At 43.9% G+C, this 13,842-nt stretch overlaps 1 protein-coding gene across 6 annotated transcripts in view; it reads left to right on the top strand.

Moving 5' to 3' along the window:
* Nrf1 (nuclear respiratory factor 1) overlaps positions 1-13,842 on the top strand; it is a 107,428-nt gene that overhangs the window by 66,788 nt on the left and 26,798 nt on the right. For all 6 annotated transcript variants that reach the window (XM_036180790.1, XM_036180791.1, XM_036180786.1 and 3 more), the window contains 4 exons: positions 4,342-4,500; positions 5,692-5,889; positions 6,589-6,690; positions 8,796-8,953. In XM_036180790.1, coding sequence (XP_036036683.1) covers positions 4,342-4,500; positions 5,692-5,889; positions 6,589-6,690; positions 8,796-8,953 — 617 coding nt within the window. The remainder of the gene's footprint in view (positions 1-4,341; positions 4,501-5,691; positions 5,890-6,588; positions 6,691-8,795; positions 8,954-13,842) is intronic.

Here is a 13,842-nt window from a genome sequence, read left to right as displayed (position 1 = left end):
ATGCAGCTGGTGGTTTTCAGTGAGCCCTTTCTCTAGCTCCTATAATCTTTACTTTTAACTGGTACTGACATGAATTTGATAACCTTTTTTCTCCAGTTGTGCCCTGGGAGGAGGAGTATTTTCTACTTAGGATAAGTTTACTAGCCAACCTAGGGCCCTACAGGCTCACCAAGAGCCCTCCGACAGAATGAGTGGCCAAGCGAATGTTCTAGCCCAATTAAAGCACAGGCGGAGAGTAAGGCCTTGCCTTTGTAAGGAGCTTGCTGATTGTCTCCCTGTGGATTACAAACGAACCTTCCTTAACAAGCACATGGAGGAGCTTTGTTCCCAAACTCTCTAGGACCAGTAATTAATCCAGCTGGTACTGAAGACACAGAGGTCAATTCTAGAAAGAAATTATTTAACTCTTTCTATGCTAGACAGCTAGTAACTGATTTCCCTTATAGTCCCTTCAGGTCAGGCATGATGGTCTACATCTATAGTCCCAGCACTGAGGAGGCTGAGGCAGGAGAATCTCCAGTTCAAAGCCAGGCCCATATATATATATGTATATGTATATGTGTGTGTGTATATTCTTTTTTTCTTTAATTTTCAGAAAGCTATGTTTTACTTAAGTTGTGTAAGTGAGATTCCTAATCATCTTCCCCTTCACTGTTTGATTTACAGCACACATTTTTATATAGGCTAGTCCATAGTCAAAAGATTTTAGCCTCCCCTCCGGAAAGTATGGCCAGCATTTTCTCTCATCAGCTTGATACAGTACAAATTCTTATCCTAAGAGTGAAATGTTTCACTAAAGCTTGCCCAGTTATTTGGTAAACCCAAAACTTATTATAAACCTCAGTCATCCTAGGGTCCCCCCTGCTAGGTAGCTTCCCTGGTTCTCTGGGTTGCAGTCTGATTGTCCTTTGCTTTATATCTAGTATCCACTTATGAGTGAGTACATATCATGTTTGTCCTTCTGGGTCTGGGTTACCTCACTCAGGATGATATTTTGTAGTTCCATCCATTTTCCTGCAAACCTCATGATGTCATTGTTTTTCTCTGCTAAGTAGTACTCCATTGTGTATATATACCACATTTTCTTAATCCATTCTTCAGCTGACGGGCATCTAGGTTGTTTCCAGGTTCTGGCTATTACAAATAGTGCTGCTATGAACATAGTTGAGCATGTGTCTTTGTGGTATGATTGAGCATTCCTTGGGTATATGCCCAAGAGTGGTATGGCTGGGTCTTGAGGTAGTTCGCTTCCCAGTTTTCTGAGAAACCGCCATACTGATTTCCACAGTGGTTGTACAAGTTTGCATTCCCACCAACAGTGGAGGAGTGTTCCTCTTGTTCTGCATCCTCTTCCACATAGACTGTCATTAGTGTTTTTGATCATAGCCCTTCTGACAGGTGTAAGGTGGTATCTCAGAGTCGTTTTGATTTGCATTTCTCTGATGACTAAGAATGTTGAGCATTTCCTTAAATGTCTTTCAGCCATTTGAGATTCTTCTTTTGAGAATTCTCTGTTTAGCTCTGTAGCCTTTTTTGTTTGTTTGTTTGTTTGTTTTTCGAGACAGGGTTTCTCTGTGTAGCTTTGCATCTTTCCTGGAACTCGCTTTGTAGACCAGGCTGGCCTTGAACTCACAGAGATCCGCCTGCCTCTGCCTCTCAGATGCTAGGATTAAAGGCCTTGGTACCACCGCCCGGCCCCCATTTTTTAATTGGATTGTTCATTATTTTGATGTCTAGTTTCTTGAGTTTTTTATGTACTTTGGAGATCAGTTCTCTGTCACATGTGGGTTGGCGAAGATCTTTTCCCATTCTGTAGGCTGCCTTTTTGTCTTATTGACTGTGTCTTTTGCCCTGCAAAAGCTTCTCAGTTTCAAGAGGTCCCACTTATTAATTGCTCTCAGTGTCTGTGCTGCTGGTGTTATATTTAGGAAGTGATCTCCTGTGCCAATGCGTTCAAGAGTACTTTCTCTTCTATTAAGTTTAGTGTAACTGGATTTATGTTGAGGTCTTTGATCCACTTGGACTTGAGTTTTGTGCATGGTGACAGATATGGATCTATTTGCATTCTTCTGCATGTTGATATCTAGTTATGCCAGCACCATTTGTTGAAGATACTTTCTTCTTTTCATTGTATAGTTTTGGCTTCTTTGTCAAAAATCAGGTGCTCATATGTGCGTGGATTAATGTCAGGGTCTTCAGTTCGATTCCATTGGTCCATATGTCGGTTTTTATGCCAGTACCAGGCTGTTTTTATTACTATAGCTCTATAGTAGAGCTTGAGGTCAGGGATGGTATTATTGTTATTGGCTTTTTTGGAGAGAGATGGTTTCTCTAAGTCTTTTTAAAAGTCAGCATTTGTGTGAGACAGTTGAAGGGTAGTCTCAGCTGAGTGGTGGTGCATACCTTTAATCTCTTGAGTTCAAGGCCAGCCTGGGCTACACAGAGAAGTCCTGCCTTGAAAACCAACCAAACAACACAAAAAGATAGTCTCTCCTTTTGGGGGTGGCTACCAATGGGACTACAAGGGAACTTTTAAGTTCCTAACGTCATTTTGTTTCATTTGCGCATTTTACATAGCTGTTGTTTTCTATAGGAAGAAATATAAAACGTACATAAGCCCTTTCTGCTCTGTGTATCTGAGGCTAGAGAAAGACACTTCAGAAACCAGGATACAGGGAAAATGACTTTGAGATGCACTTTCTTAAAATAACTGGAGGAATGACCTCATGAGCCAGCTGATAGCATGGGTTTGCAAATGGATACAATTCTATTAGCCTGCTGCTTGATGCCTTAGAGTCAAATATACCTGGAGTGTATTATATCAGAGCCTGTAGGCAGGAGACTGTCTGAGTAGGAAGAACTTAGGAGAGGTGAAGTGGCATTGTCTGCACAGGAATAACCAAGCCTGCCTTTGTTATGTTATACATAAGCATAGATGATTTAGGTTCATGGTTCCCTACTATATAACAATTTGTATTGTCTTCTGGTAGAATGGGATTTCATATTTATTAGAAGTAGATACAGTCGTCCATATTCCAGTATTGACATATGCATTCAGAGTCTGACTCCTTGTTCAGAATGCTCCTCTGCTTCTGCTTTTATGGTACAAAGGCAGCACAGATGCGTCCTTGGTGCATGCAGGATGCTGTTCTGTTCAGAGTCTAAGATTTTAACCTGATAGCCTGTTTTTCATCACCCTTGCTTAAGAATATTCACAGCATAGACCTTCCTAAGCATGTGCGCAAGTTACTTTGCCAGAAAATAAGTATGTTGGCTGAGTGTGGTTTAAACCTGGTTTGGTCTCAGTTAGCTTTGCAAAATCAAGCTGAATGAAGTCCATAATGTATTTAGAGTACACAGCATCTGCCTCTGAGACTTGTGGACACTAGCCCAGCTTCCAAGGAGCTTGGTAGAAGAATTCTTGGGTTATTTTCACCTTACTAGCTGGAAAGCAATTTATTTTCATATATATATTGGGAGTTTTTTTGAGACAGGGTTTCTCTGTGTAGTTTTGGAGCCTGTCCTGGAACTCACTCTGTAGACAAGCTGGCCTCAAACTCACAGAGATCCACCTGGCTCTGCCTCCCAAGTGCTGGGATTATAGGCGTGAGCCACCACCGCCTGGCCTATTTTCCTATATTTTATAAGCATCCACCTCTTCATGGGTGCAATCTACCTTTTAGTGTTTGTAATATTTTTCATTTGACTCTCTGGAGTTCCTGTTCCAGAGTCATCTAATGTACAGATACTGACGGTTCGGCCTGCTGCTCACTTTTTCTTCTTCTCTATCTACTTGGCTGCCACCTCCAGAACAATGCGGACAACACCTTGACATGGACTGTTAACTCATGCAAATTCTAGAAGAAAAATAAGCTGTAGTGTCTCAGGAGACAGACATTGTTGCCCTTTTTCTTTTCTTTTCTTTTCTTTTTTTTCCAGACAGGGTTTGTCTGTGTAGTTTTGGTGCCTGTCCTGGATCTCGCTCTGTAGACAGACTGGACTCAAACTCACAGAGATCCACCTGCCTCTGCCTCCTGGGTGCTGGGATTAAAGGCGTGTGCCACCAGTGCCACCCGGCCGCATTGTTGCCCTTATAAGAACAAGTCTACAAAATGCAGCTTTTATGGTCTCCTTAACCAACAGATTTATCCTCCACAATCGTCCATGGAGCAGAAGTAACTTGTAGGAAGCAATGGTCTGTCAGCAGTCTTGTTTGGATTTTCTGGTATCCTTCCTGAGGGTTCCTCCCTGTTTCATGATCTTAGGGTTTGGTGGGGACCACGAGCACATCCCAGGTGTTCATCAGGAGTTTATTATGATAACCACGCTCTTCTCTTTCAGGCTCAGCTTCGGGCCTTTATCCCAGAGATGCTCAAGTATTCCACAGGTCGGGGGAAACCAGGCTGGGGGAAAGAGAGCTGCAAACCTATCTGGTGGCCAGAAGATATCCCATGGGCCAATGTCCGCAGTGACGTCCGCACAGAAGAGCAAAAGCAGAGGGTAAGTTCCTCGGAGCTGCCATTGCTCTGCCATTCTGAATCAGTTGCCACAATTCTGTCACCTCTGCTTCTTCTGCTACAGAGTCCAAACATTTTATAATAATTAAGCCTATGCCCCCAAAGAAGTTGGCTGTCCATTACTCCATCACTGCACACCAAGAGATCTGGAAAGACTGTGAATTTAATCATCGTTTCTTCATAGCTGCTTTTGCAAAAGCTTTATGGTATTTATGGTATTAGAGAAAACCAGAAAAACTTGAAGTAAGAGTATTTAGTCATTTGAAAGCTTAGAAATGTCCTTATTTCTGATTAGCAAGAGTCACTGTTGAGCTGGGTGTTGTGGCACATGTCTGTATCCCTAGCACTCATGCTAAAGCATGAGAATCTCTAGTTTAGGCCAATCTAGACAGCATAGTGAGTTCTAGGCCAAACCTACCTGAAAACAAAAAAACAAAAATAGTCTCTGTTGAGGGGCTAGAGAGATAGTTGCGTAGTTAAGAGTGCTTGCTGATCTTGCAGAAAACCTGAGTTAATTTCATAACAGTCATGTCAGGTGGCTCACAACCACAAGTAGTTCCAGGACCAGTGACTAATCCAGCTGTTACTAAAGACACGGAGTTCAATTCTGGAAAGGAATTATTTAACTCTTTCAATGCCAGACAGCTAATAGCCGATTTCTCCTTATAGATCCAATACTCCTCTGGCCTCCATGGGCATCTTCACACATTGGGACACACTCACACAGACACAGATATATATACATACAAACATGCATACATAGAAAAAATTTTGAAAGAATCACTACTGAAATTAGGTAGGATTAAGGGGAAGTCTACCAAGTGTGTGTATTCATTACACAGCATTTGGAAAAGAAAGACTGAACTAGACAACATTCCTTACTTTTTCTATAGATTTGGTTTTTTATTTTGTCTGGAAGTTTAGTGAGAGACTTAATATATAATTCTTGATCATATTGATATCTCTTAAAACCTAAAGCCAAGACTAAATTGGACCTTGGTTAGGAAGCAAAGCAGGGGGGAAAAACCATCATTTTACTTGTTCCAGAGTAATTCTGTGGGAACTTCCGAGATGAACTCTACAAAAGGTTCAATAAATACATGGCTGACTATTCATAGTGGCCTAAATACCAAAGTTCTCTGTGACTTATTCTTTCCTGCTCTTTTGGTAACAGGTTTCATGGACCCAGGCATTACGGACCATAGTTAAAAATTGTTACAAGCAACATGGGCGGGAAGATCTTTTATATGCTTTTGAAGATCAGCAAACACAAACACAGGCCACCACCACACACAGTATAGCCCACCTCGTACCATCACAGACCGTAGTACAGACCTTCAGCAACCCTGATGGCACCGTGTCGCTCATCCAGGTAAGCCTGGGCTCGGGAGGTGGGTCAGTGGCATCTCACGCCAGACTGGAGAAGTTTCCTATGCAGATGCTTTTCTCATTGCCATACAGCACCCTAGCTCTTCCTACCTAGACTTAACTTCTAAACAGGGAACTCTACCACATGGCCACATCTTCCCCCTAGCCTTGGAACAGTATTTTACATTGCTTGCATTTTGCTTAATTCAGAGTGATAAGTAGCTTCTGGGACATTTGCAAACGAAACATTTGAAAATCGTTTCTTGGCTTGGGGTCCACTTGAGTGGTAGAATGCTTGCCTATCGTGTAGAAGACCCATCCCTGTGGAGAGAACTAGAGAGGAGGATTTAGGGCGGGAGAAAGGGAAGGAGAAGAGAGATAAGGGTACTTGAGTAGACACCGGGGAAAACCTTTTTGGAGATGAACCACCTTTATTGGCAGAAGAGGACTCTCTAAAGCTCAGGTTGGGGTTAGAGAAGAATGTTGGTTGACTGGTAACAAGTACTAGAGTAGAATGCAGTCACTCTTCTAATACTGATTTGGTAAAATTCTGAAACTAATGCTAGTCCCTGAAAGATTATTTTCGTAATTTTCTCCATGTCACAAGGCATATTCTGCTGAATTTGGGGCTCAGTGAATCTTAGCTTACATGTAAGGACAGGCAGAGGCCCATCCAGCAACCTTAACTACCTGTGTTTCTTAGGTTGGTACGGGGGCAACAGTAGCTACGCTGGCTGATGCTTCAGAACTGCCTACCACAGTCACTGTTGCCCAAGTGAATTATTCTGCTGTGGCTGATGGAGAGGTAAGAAAAAGATGTCTATATGCTCCTATTGAAATAGTGCATGAATAAGTAAGAAGTCAGTAAAGGCCCAGGAGTCGAAGGGGCATCTGTGTATTATTATTTGAACCCTTGTAATATCTATCAGACCGTGACAGTTTGAAGAAGTATCTTATCCCGTGTATGTTACTTGTAACAATTAAAATTCGTGGATCACTACAACCCAAACTGACCTGTTAGAAACTTAGAATTTCACATTTGTAATTGAATATTTTGTGTATTATATACACAATAAAGGGGTTAACCTTTCAACACTTTTACAAGGAAAGCCATTTCAGGGTCCCACACTGAGCGTAGTAGAGTAAGTAGGTGCAAGCAAACAAACAAAACCCTCTAATCTTCAGCAGTTTAAAGTTGTTTAAGGACACTACAAATTACATGGACATTTAGAATTCCACATTAAATTGTAAAGTAAACTATGTATGTTGATTTAAAAAATATGTAATTTATTTAAAGATCCAGTTAGCTTAAGAAATGATTCTGTTGTACAGTGGAGACCACCAGTTGTTATTGGTCATGTTGATTGATTGCGTTAGACATCAGAAAAATCGAATGATACCTGATGATAATGGTATATGTAATTCTACTGGACAAAGGAAAAAAAAAAAAACACCCAAGTACAAAGACATTAAAGATGTGAATTCATCTGGCTTTGGTGGTCCACACCTTTAATCCCAGCTCTTGGGAGGCAGAGGCAGGTGGATCTCTATGAGTTTGAGGCCAGCCTGGTCTACAAAGCGAGTTCCAGGACAGGCACAGTGGTTATACAGAGAAATCCTGTCTTAAGAAACTGGAAAAAAAAAAAGATGTGAATTCAAAGTGGGACACCAGCACATGTGATGAGTTTGAAATTGTATTTTGTTAGGTTCTTAATGAATATCATTTCAGCTGATACATGGAGAGGCCAATAACAAGTAGGAAAATAAAGAAGTGTGTTCTCTACCCACACACTTAGTAAATGCTTTTGGAGCCCTGTGCCAGGCTCTGTAGTCTAGATCAGGACAATAAGGACTATACCCTCTTCCATAAGGAGGGTGGTGGGGAAATCCTTGGTGCGCCATTCAGTGAGCAGCAGCACGAGGAGAGTTTGGACCCCGGGTGCAGGGGATTTGTTTCTGAGTGCTCGCCAGGGGCGTAAAGGACCTGAGCTCAGACAAAGGGGAAGCAAGCAAAAGCAACGGCCGCAGGAACAGGCCTGCCTGTGTCCCAGCCAGGCTGCAAGCATTCATTCCATGCCCTGAGCTTTGAAAATGTGCAGTGGCTGCCTACACTGGCTTGTCTAGCTAGACGTAAGAGGAGCCACCATTTGAAGGGCCTCAGCACAGTGAGTTTCTCTCAGCAAGACAGTAGGACATCTTCTGACTAGCTTTAGCTCTTGGGCTTAGAGCTCTGTCTTTGGAACACGGTAGCATACAGACACATCAGTTACACACAGGAAGGAAAGAACAGCAGGCAGTCAAGCAAACATGGCCAAGGAAAGCACTGCTTAGAAGTAGGAAGTGCCAGGCCAGGCGGCAGTGGTGCACGCCTTTAATCCCAGCACTCGGGAGGCAGAGGCAGGCAGATCTCTGTGAGTTCGAGGTCAACCTGGGAAGATCCAGGACAGGCACCAAAACCACACAGAGAAACCCTGTCTCAAAAAACCAAAAAAAAGGAAAGAAAAAGTAAGTTTGCCAAGTCTACCTTCTGCCTCCCATCCAAACCCAACAGTTTTCTCTGTTTCTTTCCCCTGGCCTCCTTCCTTTCCTGTCTTTCTTTCTTGACAAGGTCTTACTATGTAGCCCAGGCTGGCCTAGGACTTGGGAGCCTCCTCAATGCTGGGATTCAGGTGGGTGTGGCCGTATTTGACTCAAAGTATTTTCAGTGATTTCTTTTGTGTGCTTTCAGAACTTCTCGATACAGACACTATCAATTTAAATGTCAATTCTAGCAATTCTCCTTTTTGTAAAAATGTGGCATACTGAAACTCTCCCCATACATAATAGGTCATGTTGTGTGCATTCATTTGGCTGGAAAACATAGTGACACTGTGCTTTGACTTTTGGCTGTCCTTGTCCCTTCTGCCTCAGGTGGAACAAAATTGGGCCACGCTACAGGGCGGCGAAATGACCATCCAGACAACGCAAGCGTCGGAGGCCACTCAGGCGGTGGCCTCACTGGCAGAGGCCGCAGTGGCAGCTTCTCAGGAGATGCAGCAGGGAGCTACTGTCACCATGGCCCTCAACAGGTGGAGGCAGGGGTGGGGAGTGAAGGGGTTGCAGGCCTGTCCTGAGAGCCGCATTCCCCCTCAGGCAGAGCCGACCGCTCCTAAGACACTGCAGGCTGGCTTGTTTTGTTTTCTGCATCCTGGGAATGTTTGGCAAACATTCTAATACTGAGTTACTATGCATTGGTTTCTAATCAGCCCTCATCAAGAAAAATTGAACCCTTCCTCTTTAGGGATATTTAGGAAGAGCACTGCAAGAAGAGAGAGGCCTTTTCCCAAACAGAATTGCATGTTCCCTTCTGGCCACTTCCTCCTGATTATTGACAGGAAAGATCATCCCCATGTTATTCTTCATTCTTGACACAATTTTATTTTCAGCATACCCAGGCATTTTCATCAATCATTAAGAACAGGGACCTGAAAGTCACTCTGCCCTGTCACTTGTTAGCTGGCTGCCCTTGAACAGTATTTAACTCTGAGTGCCCAGGGTTTCTTTTCTCTAGACTGGGAGTAATACCTCTCTGCCTGCCTTGAGGGGGTGTTAAGACAGCTGGAGTCACTGCCAGTGAGGTTCCTGGATCAGGGCCTGGCATGTGGTGGGGCTGCTGCTAATCATCCTGTGCAGCCTTAGTTTCCCAGAGTCCTTGACCTCCATAGCAAGCCAGCACTCTTACCAGGTGAGGCTGTGAGTACAGAGGGGTGTGATAGCATACAGTCTAGCTCTCAAAGAAGTCTTGCTAACTGCCTAACAGGTGATACTAGAATATTCTTCGCTATTAAATTGTGGAGCTCTGACTGAACATTGTAGAAGTTCAAAGAGAGGAATTACCCCCGGAGTACAAAAATCAGCTGAAGTGTAGATTGGAGGGCTGTTTTTTGTTGTTAAATAAACTGCTTTTAGAAGGGTAGGTCTAGATGGCTGGAAAACATTGATGCGTTTGTGTGTTGTATGAAGCTATGCAGTGTGTTGCTTGAGAAGAGGATTCCAAAGTCACATAGATTTCTGGTTTGAATCCCAGCTAACCCTTTTGTTAGTCATTTGCCCCTAAGGACCTTAGCTCCTAGTCTTAGCTTTGTTATTGTAGGATGATATCCACCGACTGACTAAAGACCAGTGAGACCATGCATAGAAAGCTGTAGAGTCATCCAGCTCATGCTAACACTTATGGAGTTCCATCTGTCTTCCTTTCTTCTTTCTTTCCCTTCCTTTTTCCTGCCTCCTTTCCATCTATCCCTCCCATCCCTCCTTCCTCTCTCCCTCTTTTAACCGCCCTCTCCCTTCTCTTTCTTCTAGAGAGTCTTACTCTGTAGCCCAGGCTGGCCTTGATCACATAGTGGTCCTCCTGCCTTAGCCTCCTGAGTACTGAGGTTATAGGTGTGAGCCACCATGCTCATCTTATTTAAATTATACTTCAAGAGGCTAGGGGCTTAGCTCCGTGGAGAATCTGACATGTGTGAGGCCCTGGGTTCAAGACTTGACTGGTCAGAATTATGATAGTGAAGCATGATTATAAAAGCAGTCAGGATGAGGGAACCCAGAATCCAGGTGGGCTTTGATAAAGGCCTAGAAACCAGTCATTTGATGGAAGCCATGACTAAGATGTGGTTGGTCAGACTCCTAAGCCTGAGACACAGGCATGTGCTCACCCTTGGCCTCTCACACTTACCAAGTGAATTTCTGTATGACCTGGAGCTGACACTTGGCAGCCCAGTGATCTGGGTACTGTTCAGAATCATGGAAGTATAACTGTTCTTTACATCTTGGCCTTCATCCACTCCTTCCTTTCAAGTACTCAGATACATTTGCTGAAGGCTTCATTAGAGGGAGAGCCTCCTGCCTTCAGTGAGGTGTCCCTTACTGTTACTTTGGGTCTGACAAGGCAAGACCAGCAAGCCAGAGCGTTCCAGTCAGCACCTTGACTTCCAGTGACATGTGGTGTCCTGGGAACACGCACATAGTGGAAAATCTGAGGCACATTCTGGCTCCTTTGCTGTGAGGATCAGCTTATTTCTAAAGGCAGTGAGCATAATGGTAGTCCCTGAGGGCTTGTTAACAAAGCTCAGGTGCAGCTGAGGTGGCTACAGTGTTTACTCCAGAAAGGAGAGTGTGGTTCACTGTGGCTTGAAGGAGGAGCAAAGAGATGTTGAAATCTGTTTGCAATCAGGTAGTCCAGTGCTCAGTGAGTCCTGGGAGTGATGTGTTGCGGCTTCTAGCAGAAGCCAAGCCTGGCAGCAAAGCAAGCTGTACCCCACGGTGAATGGCCTTGTCAGGAGGGCTGGGCCTAAGACAACCCTTTACTGAATGAGTCTCTGTGCATGAGGCGCGATGGAATCCTTTATCCCCACAAAATTCATTGTTGGACGTTCTCCTGCTGAAAAAAAAATACAGAGAACGCTGGTCTTTGTTCCTATGGCAACAAAGTGATTTCGTAATCTGTCGCCAGCCTCTGTTTCAGGTGCAGATGGAACAAGCATGATTCTCTAATAACCACCTGCACCTCTGCCGCTGTAAACAGCAGATGTGCGTGCAGGGTGAGAAGGGAGAAGCAACTGTGGGGAAAGGCAGATCCAGGGGCCTAAGAAGGCAGGAGATTCCCTCCTCCACTAGAGGGGAAGGGGTCAGGACAGCTGCAGGACAGACCTGTTGTTCAACTATGCTGTTAAGAGAATTTTTACAGCAAGTCAGAACAGGACCAGGACTACACAGCCTTAGCCCACCCTAGCTCCATAACAACCCAAAGGGCTATGGGAAAGTTACCAGTATTCAAATAAAGAATAAACCAGCACTTCTAGGAAGGAGCTGGGAAGGGAATCATGGTGAACAAATAAGAACAGAGCATCACACACACACACACACACACACACACACACACACACACATACACACACATTCACACACATACATACACACACACATACATACACACACACACATACACACACATACATACACATACATACACACACATACACACATACATACACACATACACACACATACATACACACATACACACACATACATACACACATACATACACACACACACACACACACACACACACACACACACATACACACACACACACACACACACACACACACACACACACACACATGCAGCAGGGAAAGGGAAGTGACACCCTCATTCCTGATGAGTCGGATGCTTTGCTTCACTAGTTAAGCTCTCTGTCCTTACTTCTGTCCCTCTTAAGTGACTGGCCTGCGAAGAGACTTATCAAGTCCCCCAGTGCAGGCAGCCTTGCATAGAGCTGCATGGTAGGGATTTGTGGACGGGCCTGTGTTCACCTTGGGAAAAACCTGCCTCACCCTGTGTTGTCAGGGTGGTATTTGTGTCTGCTGAGCACAGTGCCTCCACTCGGCATGGTGAGGAGACTGGAGCTTGCCTTGGGCCGCTTCTTTTCAGGGAACATAGAATGTACCCTTCTTTAGCTGTGGAAACTGCTTTAAAAAGAAGTAAGGGGCTGGAGAGATGGCTCAGAGGTTAAGAGCACTGACTGCTCTTCCAGAGGTCCTGAGTTCAATTCCCAGCAACCACACAGTGGCTCACAACCATCTGTAATAAGGTCTGGTGCCCTCTTCTGGTCATACGTACTGTATACAATATGCACATGTCCTGACGCCAGCACTCTGGAAGCAGAAGCAGGAGATGGGCTAGAAGTTCCAGGTCAGCCAGGGCTCCTTAGCAAAGCCCTATCTCAAACAAACAGCAACAAACAAAAGGAAATCAAGGGACAGGTAGAAGGAAGGAAAAAAAAAAACATATTTTGAAATAAAGTTCACTTTTTATTTTTAACTAATACACAAATATACTTATTTAGGGAGTATGGAGATGTTTCAGTACATTCTTATACTCTTCTTCAAGCTGAAAATATTAGAGACATTTTTAAAATATAATGTTGCTTTAGTATGTAGATTGACAATGGTCTAATAAGATGGGATGGATAATGTAAATCAGAATGTCCTTACCTACATTAGGTAAGGACTATCTATGGTCTTTCCTGTACATTAAAATTGGATATGTACAAATAAAAGGTTGGGGGCCAGGCAGTTGTGGCGCATGCCTTTAATTCTAACACTTGGGAGGCAGAGGCAGGAAGATCTCCATGAGTTTGAGGCCCACCTGTCTACAGAATGAGTTCTAGGGCAGGCTCCAAACTACACAGAGAAATCCTGGGGGGGGGGGGGGGGGGGGTGTGATGGGGTGGAGTCTTGGAGATAGCTTAGTTAGAAGGTTTTTGTTGTTGTTGTTGGGGGGGGGGCACAGACCTGAGTTTGATCCCCATACCCCAGCCACAGAGTATGAAGGCTTGCTGGCCAGCTAACCTAACCTCATGGGTGAATTCCAGGCCACTGAGAGACCCTGCCTCAAAAAACAAGATGGACCTCTGGCCAGCACACACACTGATGGGAACCATTCTTTTATAGTTCTGGTTTGAAAATGAATTTTGACTAAAATTTACAAAGTGGTAGCTTAGGAACATTTTAATCTCTTAAACATTTAAGCAATTAAAAAATTAAGATTTATTTCGTGTGTATAAGTATTTTTGCCTGCATGTGTGTATATATGCCACATGCCTGCTGGTCCCATTAGAAGTCAGAAGATAGTTTCAGATCCCCTGGAACTGGAATTACAGTTAGTTATGAGCTACCACATGGGTGCTGGGAATCAAACCTGAGTCTTCCACTAGAACAGCCAGTGATCTTAACTACTGAGCCATCCCTCCAGCTCCTAAGTTAATGATTTCCCCTCAATATTGAGAATTGAACCTGTGACCTCACACATGCTGGGCACATACATATTTCCTCAGTACTTTTTTTAAGTTTTAATTTTGTGATGAGGTGTCACAAAGATGCCAGGGCTGGCCTTTAACTTACTCTGTAGTGTA

This window comes from Onychomys torridus, chromosome 3 (genome assembly GCF_903995425.1).
Source record: "Onychomys torridus chromosome 3, mOncTor1.1, whole genome shotgun sequence".
NCBI lineage: Eukaryota > Metazoa > Chordata > Mammalia > Rodentia > Cricetidae > Onychomys > Onychomys torridus.
This window is presented reverse-complemented; position numbering and strand designations above follow the sequence as displayed.